We start from the raw sequence: 18,065 nt of genomic DNA, 5'->3' as shown, positions 1-18,065 counted from the left end.
CGTGGACCTAACCAGGTAGTCACGGAGGGAACGGTCTTTGCGGAAGGCGGAGAGGGGTGGGGAGGGAAATATATCCCTGGTGGTGGGGTCTGTTTGGAGGTGGCGGAAATGTCGAAACACAAGTCTTAAATCTTTGTTCAAAGTAGGGTGCAAAGATAAGCCCCACAGCCACAAGCCAGTAGATTTATGCTCTGTGTTGGGAAAGCTTCTCGAAATAACAAATTCGGACACAGGGATTTGGACAAATGTTGTTTAACTAAGGAAAATCAGCATGGTCAGTTAGCTCACTTGGCTGGTGAGCAGTGCCAACAGCGTGGGTTCAATTTCTGCATCAGCTAAGGACTCTCCTTCTCAATCACTCTCCTTGCCTGAAGCATGGTAACCCTCAGGTTAAACCAACAGTTATCTATCTCTAATGTGGGAGTGGGACTATTTTAAGAGCAGTTCATGTTTACCTATTTTAAAATTGGTTTGTGGGATATCGGCAGAACCAGTGATGTCCACATTTGGGATTATGTTCGGCATGGACTGGTTGGACCGAAAGGTCAGTTTCTGTACTGTCTGACTCCATGACCAGGTCAAATGCTGCCTTGATAGCAATGGCAGTCACTCTTACCTCAATCTGGCATTCATTGTCCAGTGTTTGGACTAGGATGCAATGAGATCAGGAGCTGATCTCATCTAATGAAACAGGACTGCTTAGATCTGATGTGTTAGCTGTGGAATCATGTAATTGTATACTGAATGCTGCTTCCACGATTCAATATGTAAATAGTTTCATGTTGTTGCTTAGATCGACACCTCATTTTTAAGTATACAGAGTGCTGTTCCTAGATGGTGCACTTAAAGTAGGTATGCCCAATGCTCCATGAATGCCCAGTTTTAAAGATACCCTACAGCAACTCAATATGAAGACAGGATTTCAACTTTATAATAATCATTCAGCAATTGCTCCTATGTGTACATGGACAGATGCATCAGTGAAAGTGGATCATTGAAGATGTGGTCAAGCAGATTTTCCCTCTCACTAGTTCTTTCAGCAACTGCTGCACAATTACTCTAAATGCTATATTCTGTAGGAGTCAGGCAGGTCAGCCACTGGTAGTGTGACTGAGCCACTCTTGGTAATGGACATGGAAGACTCCCACCCAGAGTAATGCTGTGCTCCTGCCACCCTTGGTGCTTCCACCAATTTCTTTTCAAAATAGAGGAATCATATCTTACATGTATTATCAAGATATTGTCCAACTAACCTGTGGGATGACACTTTGAATTCTGCCACAAGCCCCCAGATGTTTGTAAGATCTTTTGCAGGGTTGACAGGGCTCAATTCGCAGATGTTATTTGTGGTGCCTTGGTCAATGCCTGGTTTAGACCTTGGAGCAGTTTGACACAATAGAGTGGCTTGTTACACCATATCGAAGGGTATTAAAGAGTAAAAATCATTACTGAGAGTCCGAGTCATAGATTCTTGTTTTAAAAGGATATCAGTGACCCAGCTTCTTCCTTAAAAGGATATTAGTAAACCAAACAAACAACAATGGTTTAACGAGCTTTTAGCTTCAAATTCATTAACTGAATTTAAATTCCACCAACTACCCTAATGGATTTGAGCCCATTTTCCCAGGGCTCAACCCAGGTTTCTGGATTACTTGACCAGCGAAATTACTGCCAAATCACCATCTTCCTTGAAATTATGCTTTTTTCTTTCAATTTTTGATGAAATAACAGAAAAGGCTGATGAGAGTAACTGTATTCATGTGGTATGCAAGAACTTCCAGAAGGCATTCAATAATGTAAGCAAAGTTTGGGCTCATAGAATACAAGGGACAAAAGCAGCATGAATAAGAATTTGGCTGACTGATAGGAATCAGAGAATAGTGATGAAATTTCATTTTGAAGAATGGAGGATGAGTTATGGTTGAGTTCCTCAGAGGTTGGTGCAGGACCTTTGTCACTCCTGACATATATTAATGCAAATAATGGCGCACAGAGTACAATTTTAAAACTTAATTCAAAACTTGAAAGCAGTATGAGCAGAATAGTGTAGATTAGATTAGATTACGTTACAATGTGGAAACAGGCCCTTCGGCCCAACAAGTCCACACCGACCCGCCGAAGCGAAACCCACCCAAATCCCTACATTTACCCCTTACCTAACACTACGGGCAATTTAGTATGGCCAATTCACCTGGCCCTGCACATCTTTGGACTGTGGGAGGAAACCGGAGGACCCGGAGGAAACCCACGCAGACACAGGGAGAACGTGCAAACTCCACACAGTCAGTCGCCTGGGGCAGGAATTGAACCCGGGTCTCTGGCGCTGTGAGGCAGCAGTGCTAACCACTGTGCCACCGTGCCGCCCAAAACTTCAAAATATACATGGACAGGTTGGTGGAATGGACAGAAAGGTGAAAAAACGAACTTTAATGCAGAGAGGTGGCAAGCAATGCATTTTGGGAGGAGGAACATGAAAAAACAAAGGGAATATTTCTAAAAGATGTGCAAGAGCAGAGGGACCTGGATATATGTGTGTATAAATCATTGACAGTGTCAGGGTCGGTGAAGACAGCAGTTAATAAAGCATGCAGCAGCCTAGGCTTTATTAAAATGAAGTATAAATGTACAAAAGCAAGGAAGTTATGTTAAACTTGTATAAAACATTTGTTTTAAACACAAGCCTCAGCTCAAGGAGTGTGTAGATCTGGGCATCACATTCCAGAAAAGATGTGAAGGCATTCGTAAGAGTGCAGAAAAGATTTACAAAAATCATTCCATATAAGAAGAATTTCAGTTACTAGCTAGATTGAAGTAGGAATTGCTATCCTTGAAGAAAGTTTGAGTGGAGATTTAAAAGAGTTATTCAATATCATAGGCTGTGAACAGAGTAGATAGGGTTTTAAAAAGAATTCAGAACAAGAAATCCCAGATTAATGGTAGATAGGTAAAGTCACCTATAGGGCTAATCTCTCATTAAAAACAGACAAGTATAGTATGGCTTAATCTGACGGTCACTACGCCTCATAGGAAGGGTGAGGATAAGGTGGGACTTCATGGTAACCGCACCCAGTTTAAGAATTGAACTGGTGCTGTTGTTATCACTCTGCATTGCAAACCAGCCACCCAGCCGACTGAGTTAAACAACCCCCAGGTTTACAGTAACTGGCAAAAGAGGCAATGGCCACAGACTATGGTGGAAGCTGATTCATTCAAGAGGAAAATGGATTTTTATCTGGAAAGGAAGTATGTGCCAGACTATGGAGAGAAAGGAAGTAGTAGTAGGTAAATTGAGCTAGCACAGACATGACAGGCAAAGCAACCTCCTTTTCTGCTGGAATAATTCCATGATTTTTGAAAATAGATTTCCTGTTTACCAACAATGAATTACTATTGAATTATCTGAGGTGGTTATAAAGTTGCTGAACAATAGAAGCTGAGGACGTATCGCACACTTGGATTTTTGAGACTATTAAGTCAGGTTATAAACAACAGATGTGGTGAGTAAATCTTAACCAGTGTAGACTTGATGGCAAACAGTGGGCAAGGGGATTTGCACAAGGATCAGGGCTGAGCCCACCACTATTACAACTTATACCGAAATTCTAGAATCAAAACAGAATTTCTAAACTTGCATATGACACTATACTGCAGTGGGGATAAGTGGCCTTAGCTTTGGAATATTGAGAAGAACTGCAACAAAATTACAGAAAAACATTAATAAACTTGCAGAGAGGGCAAATAATTTGTAAATTATGATTAACCTATTAATGCATGATGGTACACTTTAGTAACTAAAATTGGAATATAATTTATTACTTGGAAGATCCAAGTCTGAGTTGGGTTGAAGAACAAAGAGATCGCAGTACTAATACAGTGATCAATAAAGTTACATTACAGATTATCGAAGTCACAAACAAAGCAAATCAAGCACTTTGTTTTACTTATGGAAAGATAGAATTGAAAAGTCAGGAATTGAACTAATCCTTGAACTTTGGTTAGACCACCTCACAAGTAGAGTTTTTCAAGGGGTCTTGCAACTCTAGTTAGTCTCCCTAACTTTCAACCAGAGGCTCCAGGTTCAATCCCACCTCAAGCTGCAATGAGCATGTAGGGGTATCATAACAGATCCAAACAGACTGATTTTAAAAAAATATATATATATACAGTACTGCATGCAATTATTTTTGCCACTGTTTAGAAAGAACATATAGGTACTGAAAAAAATGCAGGAGAGACCTATATAACTCGAGTCAGAATTGCAAGGAACATGTTTATCAGATTAGGGTTAGGATTACTGTGCGGAATTTGTCTTTTTTTTTAAAAAGGGTGACAATACGAGAGGATAATATAAAAGTCACTAACAAATCCAATACAGAACTCGAAAGAAGCTTCTTCTTCCAAAAAGAGTGGTGAGGCACAACAAGGAATAGTTGAGTTGAATAGTGCAGATGCACATAAGGGGAGCCTATACCAGTATATCAGGGAGGAAGGAATAGACAGTCATACTGATAAAATTAAATGAGGAACGATGAAAGAGGGCTCAGATTGAACATAAACACCAGCTCAGATTGGTTGGAAAGAACTCTCTACTTATATGCCTTATATCTTACGTAATTCAGCTGTGTGAGCAAATAGAAACGATAACTAGAACAATAAATACTAGAATTATAATGCTTTGTTCACACAAACAAAAAGAGACAGTGGCAGTGATAATGTCACTGGACCAGTAATCCAGACATACAATCTAATGGTCTGGGGTAAGGGCTGAAATCCCACCATACTAGCTGGTGAAATTCAAATTCAATTAACAAAATTGAAAGCTATTGTTGATTGTGATAAAAAAAACAATTAGCTCATTAATGTCCATCAGGGAAGGAAATCTACCATGCTTCCTTGGTTTGGCCTACATGGCAACTCCAAATCCATAGTAATGTAGATCCCTGAAATGACCCATCAAGCTATTCAACTCAAAGGCCGTTAGGGAAAGGAAACAAATGTTGGCCTTGCCAGTGACAGCTAGATCACACAAAAGGAAAAAAGCATTCAGAAAATGAAACATTGAGGAGGGCTACCAATTAATATGCAACCCCCCCCCTCCCTAAATCATCCCTAAATCTTATTCACTCAAAAAGAATGCAAACCTTGAACTGCAATCCATCCTCATTATTAAACCTTACTAGCCCCAGTACAATTGTGGCATATGTTTTATACACTACTTCCAGGGTCACATGTTCATGCAGAGTTGTGTGCCCAGAACTGAATGCAATAGTTGAAATGTGGTCCAACTAGAATCTTATACAACTGTAACATAACTTTCACTTTTTGAAATAAAGGCTAACATTTCTTTAGCCTTTGTAACTAACATTTGTATCCATCCCAGATTTTTAAAGTTATTTCTGTACTTGAACTTCCAAATTTGTCCACTCATCCATATTTCTTAGCTTCTCACTATCATGAAAATAGTCCAGTGCATGTGCAGGAAGGATATTGTATTGTATGTAAAGTGCAACTTGCATGATCTCAATTGACTCAGAGTTCTCTATACCATAATTTCCAAATCTATTAATGTTTCTTAGCAACCTTCCATGCCATTTCACAGTTTGCTGTGCCACGTAACTTAATGCTGTCAGCAAATTTGGATATACAGCTATCTATTCCTTCATCCACGTATAGTTACATTTCCAACAATGACAGTAGGGTGCAATTACAATGCAAGATGTTTACAGATACAGCCTACGACATAAGTATTGACACAGAAATTTACAATTAAAAACAACTTACAGTGTGGTGAAAGAGGATCTTGGATCTGAATAGAAAATCATTAAAAATAATTTAGGATAGCTATAAGTTATTTGTTTTACTTAGAACCTCAATAATTCACCATAAAATTCAAAACCATTTGGGGCATCCAAAATATAATTAGATACAACTAACATGGAGCTGCTAACATGCTTGACATCAACTTTAACAGAATGATTAATGGTGTCTTAATTCTGAAAAAAGCATATAATAATTATCAGAATGAATGTTTTGTTCAAGCTACATTCTATTTAACAAGGTGACCAGTGAATATCAAAGTTGACTCGTAAATGACTAATTTTGTGACGAACAAAGTAAAATTACATTCATCAGATTACCTTTTATGCAGTAGATCCCCATGTTTTAACTTCATATATACTTGGCAATGTTCTCTACAAAATGCCTCACTCTTCTACAAACCATTTAGACAGGACTATAACACATTTGAAATGGAGAATTAATTGTGACATTTTATTTATTTTATTATCAAATTGAAAACAAAGAATCAACACAAATTGTTCTATTCTGTCTCTAGTTAAGGTAACTTTAAAAAAACATACATGCAAATGATAAATCTATTGATAATAGTCTGGAACACACATACAAACACACAGTGTATGTAATCTCAAATTTCAAATGAAAGTCAAAATTTACTTATATTAACTGAATTTATACATTCTTCCAATTTTTTTCTCTTTTGTTTGTAATTTAATGCCCCCTACAAAAATCACAAAGATTAATTAATTGAAAGGATATGTTTTGGTTCCTTCAAGAGCGATGTCTTCAGCCTCATTCTTTAGAATTTGAGTTAGACACAATGATTAAATCAACTCCAGTAGCAATGGTCAATTCCACTAACTGCAATGTTTTCGGTGGCTGCCAGAATGATAAAAATGTAATCAGTTGCATATCATTGCTGAAAATTAATACATTTTCAAATTATTTTTTATCCAGCAGTCAAGAATGACCATTGGAAAGCTAATGCATTTTTCCACAAATTAAAAGTTTTATACTTAGCATTATAATTATGTGACTACTTTCTTAGTACAACATAGTACAACAAAGATATAAATTTGACATGGAATAATATAATTTATTGAAGGAATATTTGGACAGAATGATCAAACTTTAAATTAGCAAGCTGCTCCTGTGCACATCATAAAATTTCTTTGACATCTTACAAATCAGGTCTGTATTAGTCTGTATGCTGCAATGACAAACTTTAGTGCTCTAATTTAGTATTGGTCCATAAATTAAGCAACATGGCAACATTTCCAAAACCTCATACCTACAAAATTCAAACAGTAAGAAAACAGACAGGTAGAACTGAATACCCTCTTTCTAAGGTGCATTTCCTTAGTTTATATCCCACAATCCGAACACAACCAGCCACAGGGCAAAGTTATCAATGCTGCCAGATTGTACCTATATGGGAGTTCAACCCCCCATTTTGGTTGAAACTTTGCAAACCATCTTGATACATTCGATAGTTGAAAATGTAAATAAGTTCCACGCATTTAACATGGCATTTCGTGCGATCATAAACAAACACTACCTGACAGTTCTGAAGTGCCCACCAGTGTATGGCAGGATTGAGCCGTACAGGCCAAATGGGTCCCCTGACACAACACAACACGGCAACAACTATTCGCCCTAGCAGCAGCAGCAGCAATGGGCCAGGATGTCATTCCATCTCAAACCCACAATCTTTAAAGTCTGATCCAGACGTAACCCTTTTGGACATAAAAGCGTCGTGTAGCACACGTCCTTTTTAAAAGGACTATACCAGTTGGCAAGTAAAAGCCAACTTTTATCTTGACAATGTACAAAAAGTCCCAGACCTCAGTAACTCGCTCGGACACAACTCCCACTTCAGTTAGGCTCCAAACCCACTGGAGTCTCGCGGCGCCTCGCGAGACCGCCGCGCGCCGCTTCTTGGCAACCAACACGGCAACCGCGGCGAAAAAGACAAATACCTTATGCTTTTTAACTTGATCCACATCAGCCTATTGGTCTTCCTCGAAGATAACCAGTCGTGCGACGGAATCAATTTTTTATTTTGACTTTTTAAAAATTGGCATGAACCCCATTTTTTCAAACCGGCTTACCCACAATGCTTTGTCCCTCAACGAATTTCAGTCAAGTTTAGTTTTCGGCGCCATTTTCGACTGGGTCCGAGGTGAGCGCTTGAATTTTTGTCGAATTTATTGCTTTATTTTTTATTTTCCCCGTGCGAAAGTGGTCCCAAAATATTCCTAATATTTTTTAAAAAAAACTTACCATCATTCGGCGCCGGAAAATCGGGATTCGGATTGGTTTCCAAGGTATTGATGTAGTGGAAATGAAATCTTTTTTTAGCGGGATGAGATGCATGACAAATTTGTAAACATGTTGTTTCAGGGAAGTGGTGGCTAACTGCATTTTTTAAAAAAATCCCAGTTCCATATGTTGTATTAAATTAAACTTTTTTACAAATATGAACTGGCGCTTTCATTAAATAATTGCGATTAGTACCTCAGCCGGAATTTGAAGTATTTTTCATTTTGTGACTTTTTTTTTCCGATTCTTCCCCCCCCCCCCCCCGCATTGGAGGTTTTGATTATTTTATTTTTTTGGTGTAGTTTGCAAATTCAAGCTACTTCATTTAAGTCATAAAACCAATATTAGACACGATTCTTGTTAAATTTTCTTTTTTAAAAGACGATTCATGCGCCTATTTAAGCTTAGTGACGTAGACTGCCTGAAATATACGTCGTTATGTATAGCTTTTTTTTCATTTGATCAAAATGTTCCATCTTGAGTAAACGATGTGTTCTTTCTAGTGAGTTTATCTTTTGTGTAATCTGTCAGGTTGACTTTTTAGATCCAGTTTTTGTAACGTCATGATGTGGCATTGGCTTACAGTAAAGTACAGTAACTTTTCCTAATCTGGGTAGGGTTGCGGTGAATTTGGAATTAATGGGTTTTTTTTACCAAATGGGTGCTTTTGTTTTGAAAAGCCGAACTTGGATTTTTATATCAAAACTTATCTAAAGATGTGGATGTTATGGGAATGAAAGGAACTGTATGGCAATGAAAGGATGCCTAAATTTGCCTTGAGTTTTTTTTTGTTATAATAATCCCTAATCTAGATAGAACCATGCCTGCCAAAACGAAGTCTTCTACAGCAAAACAAAGCGCAAAACTGGGTCCGGGGGGATCTGAGTCCCTGGATGAGTTTGACAACGAAATGGATATCCAACAAAAGGCAATCGCATCAAACTTAGATGAAACTACAAGAGGTAATTCTTTTTGTCCATGTATGATTCACTTTATTTGTATTTTAAGACTTCTATTGTTAAAAATTAGCACATTTCATTTCTTGTATCTTTTTAATAAATTGAAGTTGTGATCATCGCTGCCGTTTAGTTCGTTTTGAAATTGGATTTAACCGCGTAAAGTATAGCTAAACAGGTTGCCGATTCAATTGCCTGTACGCCGAAATTGTTTGTAATCGTTTTGCAAATGCTCTTCATGTGTTTTTACTTTGAGTTAACGGGTGTAGTTCCATTCAGTCGTGGGAGGAAAGCAGCCAACATTAACTTAACTTGTCAAGATCGTATTTGAACTCCATAAACTTCATTGACAATTGCAACGGATTACTTGTTCCTAGAAAGTTTGTCCTATAGATTTTTTTTACCGGTTTTCAGCACAGATATGTAATAACTAGGGTTTATCCTGAAAGAAATATGTCCAGTCGTGTAATGGATTGCTTCTTTCTTTGACAGTTTTTTTTGCTCCTTACGCTGCAGCGCATTGGGGTTTGAGTTTTCTTTTCATTGTGTTCCCTTTTTTCCTTTGCGCGTTTTTGTACAGTACGTGAATTGTGGGGGGAGGGGTTGGGTTTCTGTAGTCTGGAATACAAAACTGCGTTCGGAAGCTGCTGAAGATGTAAGAGATTTTAACCGTGAATTCATAAGTCGAGTAATTTTTATCTTATTATTTTCGTTTTTCACAAAAAACGTGCGTTAGAAATTTAATAAAATTAGCTTTTTTTTCCATTTTGTTGCTGCAGCAACTCTAAAAGCAAGTATTTGGCAGGCGTACAAATTTCAACAGCAGCATTAAACTAGTGCAAGTTGACTACTTACTAGCCATTACTGCCGTACAGTACTTTTCTGATCACTTTTTTCATGAATGCAAATTAAGTTCCTGAAATGTGATCTGTGGCAGTGTGTCACAGAGCATCAATATCATCCTTAAATTGTAAATTTAAAATGTTACTGTGGCACACTCTTCCCCAAAAGCATTGGGTTTTAAATATAGACTTCAATTTATTAAATTAAACTTAGTACACTTCTTTGAAATGTGTTGCCCATGATTGTAAATATTGATTTTTATTTTCAACAAGACTGCAGCATGAATAATTTAAAGAAAGATCTAAATATCTATCTGGAATTGTTTGATCTATTAAAACAAGACTGGAAACAAAATGTTTCTGGTCTTAATTTTTGTGGAATGTAGTTTTGTAATTGTGTAACTGTGGTAATTTTTGATTACCTATACACATGTTTTTATGTATTAACAGTGTCACCAAATGATATCTAATATGCATTTAAGAAAAAAGGTCAAATTATGAACTGAAGTGTCTTATAAAGATTTGAGGTATACAAAACTGATGTTACATGCAACGCTAAACATTTTGCCTTGGTAGAATCGTGTTTAATTTTTTTGTCTCTGTTGTCTCAGAATCACCAGTTGAACCAATAGATAATCGAAGCTTGGAAGAAATTTTAGCTGGCATATCTCCTCCTCCACCCCCAGCAATGACCAATGAACCTGGAGCTCCTCGACTCATGATAACTCATATAGTGAACCAGAATTTTAAGTCATATGCAGGAAAACAAATCCTGGGTCCTTTCCACAAGGTAACAGTTCACAAAAAAATACTATTACCTAGATTCACTTTAAATATAATGCTGTACTTAAATTCTCAGCCAAAAGTATTAAAGAATAGATTTTTTTAACATTTTGGGTGGAGATGTGAAACTGAAATAATGCTTGATCAGTTCGCTTAATTATAAAATTGACAAAAAATTGAGATTTAATGTCTGTATTTATGTTGTTTTAAAAGAAATCTCATTTTACTGCTGCAAAAATGCAGTGGCTGAAGTAATAAACTGCTAAAAAAATGTTTAGAGTTGGTGTAAATGGACAGCTGGGAGTATTGGACGTCACACTTTATGCTGACTACAACTTCAGTATACGGTGCATAACATTAATAATGGCCAGAAAAAATATTTTTAAAATATCTATGCTGTTCTGTATTTATTTCTTTTGTACAGAGGTTTTCTTGTATTATTGGACCAAATGGGAGTGGGAAATCAAACGTGATTGACTCAATGCTATTTGTTTTTGGCTACCGGGCCCAAAAAATTCGTTCCAAAAAATTGTCTGTACTCATTCACAATTCTGATGAGCATAAAGATATTCAGAGCTGTACTGTGGAAGTTCATTTTCAAAAAATCATTGATAAGGTAATTATACTGCATGTGTGAAATCATTTATTTAAAAAGTACATTTCACCTTATTTAAGCACTTCAAGTATTTTGACCGGCAAAACAATTTTAAAAATGATTATGATTCGAGTATTTTTTACTTCCTGCTACTTTTGTTTGTATTGAATGTGAGGAAGTACAAATTGTAAATAAGTAATTGTGTTGGCTTTTTAGCATGTAAGTAACGTATTGAATCAGAACACCCAATTGGTTTTGCTTTTTCTGTTTTGTATCGATGCAGTGGGTAAAATATATTGATGTATCCTTACTTTTATTAGTGTTCATTTAAATACAGTAAATGCCTACAATATAATTTAAGGGGACTGAGATGTGATGAAAAATAAACAAGTCAGTTCCACTTTTTTTTTTTACATCAAATATACTCAATAGAAGCCATGCTGGAAAAAAATACAAACTGAAACAATGCGGCAAAGTTCTTGCCAAAAATATTTTTTTTAAAGGAGGTTTTTATATAACAATCTAATTTTCTGCCTGCACAATTTGATTTTCATATGACAGCGTGTGGATATTTAAATGTCACTTGTCTACCAAGTGCAGTGAAAATGGTAATACAGGCTGTTTTTTTTTAAGACCCCTATTAAGAAATTACATTTTGGGAGAGGTTGAGGGGAAGGCTTGATGTATATGTATCAACATATACATTTGCTCATTAAAAGTCTGCAATGATTTTTGAATACTGAAGTATATATTGATTATTGAATTTAAATTATAATCAATTTTCCTATGGTATACTGAAATTTAAACATTGAGTATGTATTATAATTTAATTTTAAAAGCTAAAAGTTCTAATCTCTCACCTTTTGTGCATCTCAAATTTTAATTGCTCAGATCATTGAATTGATCTAATCTGTGTAACTTTGTTTCTTTAAGTTGATCTAAACAACTTGTAACAAATATCATTGAAAGAAAGAATTCTGTTTTTGAGATGAGCCATTTGAAAACAATTGTTTAAGTGACTATGTAAAATAAGCTATTTGCTGTAGCTTTTCATTATTAAACACCTTTTTCAAAAATCCTTTTAATGAAAGGAGGGTGATGATTTTGAAGTTATTCCAAATAGCAACTTCTACGTTTCAAGAACAGCCTACAAGGACAATTCATCACTATACCATGTCAATGGAAAGAAATCAACATTTAAAGATGTGGGAATGTTGCTTCGTAGCCATGGAATTGATCTGGATCACAACAGATTTTTGATTCTTCAGGTATGTCTCAAGGTTGTAATGAATATTTTAACTTCACTGAAATATTCTTTTGAGAAAGAAACTCTATGCTTGTAGAAATAAATCCAAGATTCTCCTGCTTTCTTAGATTGCTGTAGCAGCACATCATGGTTTGCAGGGCTGCTTTCATTACTCAAGCCATTATTTGCTGCTGTAGTGATTTAAGGCTAATCAGAAGGAAAACTGTCCTATTTAATTCATTGTTTTGTTTATTATCACTTCTCTCTTAATCAAGAGCCGTATGAGCGGACAGATTAATGAAGATGCCAGTTACATTTTAGCAGCACGTAAATATTGGCGTGGTGATAATTGCCAATATTACTTGTGCTGCTGCAGTGTGACATGGTCTAATCGCCCATTGGATCAGTGATTGGCAAGTGAATTTTTTGGTATATGTTGCAGAAGAAAATAACAGCTTAAATCACTGTCAAAAGACTTTCTTAAGTAATTGTGTTTACTTGCGAACTATTTGCTAAAATATATATAAAATATCAAAAGCCTTTTTTTTAATACTTGTACATTGACAAAAAAGTGAAGATTAGGATGAGCCTATCATCATATGTATTAATGTTAAAAGAATTTAAAAAAAACAGTGCCAGCAGTTCTCATCTACAAGTTCTCATCCCACTAAATTGTTTCTGGGTCGTGTTCAATAGGAAAGTACTGTCCCGATTCTTAATTTGATTTAGATGACAACAACAAAATATGTATAAAGATTGGTAATTGATAAAATAGCCTCTGTTTTGTCTTTTTAAAATATTCATATTAATTAAATAATGTAGCATTTTAAACAATCTTTCACACTTATGAATTTTGAGACCCTTAGTTAGAATTTTCCTAGCCCTATGGGTGTTTTCAAGTTTTAACTACTGTGTTCTCTTTTCATTTTCTTGCTCTTCCATTTTAGAATGTTTTCCTATTCGATGAAAAATATACTAGTGGAAGCAATAATCCCTCTAAATTGTCTTTGTGTAGCCAGATTATTTTAAGTGCCTTTTATTTTCAAAAAAAACTTTGCGCACACTACATGTGTGTAGTATCTTTCAGGCCAGCTTTTGAATGGCCACAAAGTATCTACAAGATTGCTGCAAAGCCATATGAGCCTGCAGGTTTGAGGTAATGCCTTTTTCTTTAACCTGCTTATATCCAAATAATTACACACAGTGATTTGACTGTGCCAAAAAATTGTTCTTATTGGGAATGGAAATTAAGTATGGAAAGAAAGAACTGTGCTATATTAGTTAGAGCAAAGCTGTAATTATTTTAGTGTTCTCATCCTGCTAGTGTACCTCTTTCTTTCTGTTTCTCCCCCCCCCTTTACTTTCGTAGGAAATAATTTTGATTTCTTTTTTTGATTGGAAATGACAGAATTGAGTTATTTAGATTAACACTGTGTGGGGATCCCACAAGCATGAATTTTGTACCCTGCCCAGTATTGTACTCAACTGACTTTAATGCCAATTAAAACCAATGGATTGTAAAACCAGAGAAATGTCCGATCTCAATAATTTAGTTTCAAACAATCTTGTAAGTGCAAATATTTATGTATTTATGATTTTGGTTTCTCATGTTTAATCGTGGCTTAATCTCTCCATAATAAGGGGGTTTTTTTAAGATTAGATTCCCTACAGTGTGGAAACAGGCCCTTTGACCCAACTAGTCCACACCGACCCTCCGCGAGTAACCCACCCATACCCATTTCCCGCTGATTAATGCACCTAGCACATTGGGCAATTTAGTATGGTCATTTCACCTGGCTTGCACATCTTTGGACTGTGGGAGGTGACCGGAGGACCCGGGGGAAACCTAGGCAGGCACAGGAAGAATGTGCAAACTCCACACAGACAGTCGCCCAAGGCTGGAATCGAACTGGGACCCTGGCGCTGTGAGGCAGCAGTGCTAACCCTGAGCCACCCCTAAATTATCTGAATAGTCCTTCTTGTTAATATTTAATTCTACTCATTCTTCCATTTGAGATGGTTCACTTAGTTGTACAGTAGATGAAATAAGCAAGTGCAGAATGTGATTTATGCCAAAAGCCGTTTTAAAAGGATTACTTGCAGGGATCACTAAACACCTGTCAAAGACTTCAGGGATCGCTTTTTTTTTCTTGAAGGTTTTTTTTTCCCAGCCAGTCAAACCTTAAGTGATTATGGAATCTTGTTTGTAGTTGGAGCAAACTAAGCCAGCATCTTGAGCGTTGTGAACCTATCAACGTGCTGATATGCTGTCCTTGACTAATTATTTGATTTCTTTGGGTAAAGCAGATTTAGCAGGTAGAGAAGAGGTGATAGATCTTATCAACATTTTCTTAATGAAGGAATCAACACTAATTCATCGTAGTGTATTACACAAATCACATTTCCAATAAAATTTATTGTCAACAGGTTATTGTCATACACCTAATAATAGTATATGGGTGGTTAACCTGGTTGGCAACCCATGTTGTTACAAATTATTTTAGAAAACAATTCTACCCAAATCTGGAGTAGTGGCATCTGAATATAGTGGAGCGAAAATAGCAAATATGATTTAACAAGAAAGCACAAGGTTTGGACATTTGGCAGAGGAGCAATTTTAGCTTGTGAAAACTTGACATTGTTTACAGAAAATCAGGCAGATCGTGGTGGTTTTAATGAATGGTCGTGACATCAGAACTATGCCCCATACAGTTAATAATAATGAGCTTTGGTGCATGGCATTAAGTAAACATAAATTTCAAGAGCATCTTCTAATTATGTTTGACCTTGATGTGATTGCAATTGTGTACTATGCAGTTTTGGTATGCTCATCTCAAAAGGTGTATTCTATTATTGAATGATGCACAATATCTCAGGTGCTGATTTCTGAAATCAGAGGGAATGACTTGAAAGATTCATTGCCTTGCATTTTTCCTTTTTAAAAAGAGGAATTGAATAGATGTGGTGGAAGTGTTCAAAATTTTGAATCATTGAACAAATTGTATCCAAGTCAGCCTCCCTTGTATTTAGAGCATGTACAAGAAGTGGAATATTTCCAAATAAAAGTTGTAAATGCAGAATTGTATTTCTATCAGAAACTTTTAAGGATCGAACTAGATTTCGGAACTAGGGTTATTGGAAATGCACCAATACTTTTTTTTTCCTCCCTTCATCCCTGATGAAGGGCTTATGCCCGAGCTGTTGATTCTCCTGCTCCTCGGATGCTGCTTGACCTGCTGTGCTTTTCCAGCACCCCACTCTTGACTCTGATCTCCAGCATCTACAGTCTGCACTTTCTCCTAATTGTTGTGGATATGTTCATTGAGCTGGGAAGTTGGTTTGCAGACATTTTGTCTCCTCTAGGTGACATCCTCTGCTGTGGAGCCTCCTGGGAAGTGCTGCTGGACTGTACAAGTTGGAATTTATTTGGTTTAATTCCTGCTACTTCGGTTGTCTGTTCCGGTTGTTTGTTGCATGGTCGGTATATTGGATATAGGTCAATGTGTTTGGAGGAAGAGTCCGTGGATGAGTGCCATGCTTCTAAAAATTCTCAGACCGTCCTTTGTTTGGCTTGTCCTATTATTGTTGTGTTGTCCCAGTCGTGTGTGTGTGTGTGTGTATATAGTTACTATGGACAGCTGTTCGTGGCGTTTAGTCCCTAGTTGATATTTATGAATGTGGGTCTCTAGTTGTCTGCCTGTTTGTCCTATATAGCTTGTCTGATATACCGACCACTGCAACAAGCTACTGGAAGTAGCGGTAATGAAACCAAATAAATTCCAGCCAACACAGTACAGTAGGGCTTCACAATAGGCTGCCTACAGGATGTCACTAAGAAAGGGGACAAAACATCTGCAAACCAACTTCCCAGCTCAACAAACATTTTCACAACAACTGCAATCGGCACCTTGGCTATGAATCTTTATGCAAACCTTGAAATCTAATGTGTATTGTTTTGAATTTTGCGTGCATGTGCTGTTTATGTACAGACAGTACCTTGCTTTTTGCTAATAACTGAGAGGACATAATATTTGATATGATCCAGTACTCATTAGGGCATATCACCTACGTACCTAGCATCGTGCCAACGTGGAAATTTACACAACACATTACTCATTTGTATGATGAGCAGACTATCATTTTGACTTCACTGCAGCATCTTGTTAGTGGCAAACGCCACTTGTGTTGCTACTGCATAGTAGCAGCCTGAAAATGCTAGCTTCACCTATTGCTCAAACTTTTGAGACACCTTACTCCAGACTACCACAGAAGAGCAAACTGGGCATTTTTCAGGACCAAACATAATTAGTCTTTGGCCCTTTTCTGAGTTTGTGAAAAATACAGTAGAAATTTATTTCGTTCGTCATTACCTCAAAACTCTTCGGATGTGCCATTTCAGCCCAAAATTTGCATGGTGAACAACATACAAGGCAGTTGATATGGCTGATCTTGTGGCGTGTGGAGCTGCAGAAATCGCATGTTGACCAAACAAGATAGATGGTAAGAGAGCACATATGGCCGATCCTTTTTAACTGGGACATCGAGGAAAGGGAGTGCATGTTGCTGCTCCATTTCAAACAGATTTGAGTGCAGGTTGGGTCCTTTTTAGAATTTTAGTAGATTCTTGCAAACAGATTTAGATATAGCAAATATGTCACCGACATATTGTGAATATGTAAACTGATCAATATCAGGAACCTGACTTAAGCTGATTTTGTTCCATACTTCCTAACCATTGAAACAAATTCAGAATCTGCTCCTCCAACCGTTCCCAGCTTCTACACTCAGATCAATATGTGATGGGTGATGCTGCAAAGACAGACATCAGTGTGAAATTGTTTACTTGATCATGTTCCCTCTTGACCCTCTCTCCATTTAACCAATATGATCAATAGTAAGCAGTTACACTATTTTTGTGATCTAATAATTGCTGTGATAGCATTTCAAAACCTGTGGCCTCTGGGTTAATAGTTTAAGACACAAGGCAGGAGCATGACCAGAATATTATCTGGTTGATTGAATGTGTACACTCCATCAGTCCTCCAGCTCAATATCATCCATGGACAAAACATGCTGCTTGATTGGCATACTGTCCACCATCTTGAATATTGAATTTCCTCGCCACAGATGTGTGGCAGCAAGATCTGTGACAACCCCCAATAAAAGCAACTTTAAAATTAATGCCTGTACCATTTAAAATGACACGGGTAAAAGCTGCATAGAAACACTACCTGAAATTACCTTCCAAGCCACATATCATTCCACCTTGGGGCTGTACTCCAGTTTCTTAACTGTGGCACCTTCTAGAAACCTTACTGCACTGTGTGCTTAACTAAATCAGAGGGAGTGCAATGGTACAAGAACGCCGAGGACAATTCAGTCAGAATGAAATGCTGATCTTGCTCGCAACAAGCTTGTCTAGTGAAAGATTAAAAATGTTCCACAAAGAATATGATAGAATAGAAATGGATAGCCAGTTTTTATAAAAGTAAACCTTGAAGATAACATAATTAAAAAGATACAGA

The 18,065-nt window shown here is 36.9% G+C and overlaps 2 protein-coding genes across 9 annotated transcripts in view; one reads left to right on the top strand and one right to left on the bottom strand.

The window, feature by feature from the left end:
- The window catches only part of ift80 (intraflagellar transport 80 homolog (Chlamydomonas)), a 227,109-nt gene extending 219,389 nt beyond the window's left edge, over positions 1–7,720 (bottom strand). For 3 of the 6 annotated variants that reach the window (XM_043702073.1, XM_043702075.1, XM_043702076.1), the window contains exons 1-2: positions 7,641–7,720; positions 6,556–6,675 (exon numbers count right to left, since the gene is read on the bottom strand). In XM_043702073.1, coding sequence (XP_043558008.1) covers positions 6,556–6,592 — 37 coding nt within the window. In that variant the 5' untranslated portion in view covers positions 6,593–6,675; positions 7,641–7,720. Of the gene's footprint in view, positions 1–1,253; positions 1,439–5,781; positions 5,807–6,137; positions 6,676–7,354; positions 7,593–7,640 lie in introns of those variants that run through there. The other 3 variants (XM_043702078.1, XM_043702074.1, XM_043702079.1) reach the window with 3 other exon arrangements.
- Positions 7,721–7,863: 143 nt separating this feature from the next.
- smc4 (structural maintenance of chromosomes 4) overlaps positions 7,864–18,065 on the top strand; it is a 52,980-nt gene continuing 42,778 nt past the window's right edge. For 2 of the 3 annotated variants that reach the window (XM_043702072.1, XM_043702070.1), the window contains exons 1-5: positions 7,864–7,978; positions 8,931–9,080; positions 10,528–10,706; positions 11,124–11,315; positions 12,386–12,562. In XM_043702072.1, coding sequence (XP_043558007.1) covers positions 7,879–7,978; positions 8,931–9,080; positions 10,528–10,706; positions 11,124–11,315; positions 12,386–12,562 — 798 coding nt within the window. In that variant the 5' untranslated portion in view covers positions 7,864–7,878. Of the gene's footprint in view, positions 8,124–8,930; positions 9,081–10,527; positions 10,707–11,123; positions 11,316–12,385; positions 12,563–18,065 lie in introns of all 3 variants that reach the window. The other variant, XM_043702071.1, reaches the window with a different exon arrangement.

This window comes from Chiloscyllium plagiosum, chromosome 13, assembly GCF_004010195.1.
Source record: "Chiloscyllium plagiosum isolate BGI_BamShark_2017 chromosome 13, ASM401019v2, whole genome shotgun sequence".
In the NCBI taxonomy this organism is placed as follows: Eukaryota; Metazoa; Chordata; class Chondrichthyes; order Orectolobiformes; family Hemiscylliidae; genus Chiloscyllium; species Chiloscyllium plagiosum.
The sequence above is the reverse complement of the archived record's forward strand: the minus strand, read 5'-3'. Positions and strand labels throughout refer to the sequence as shown.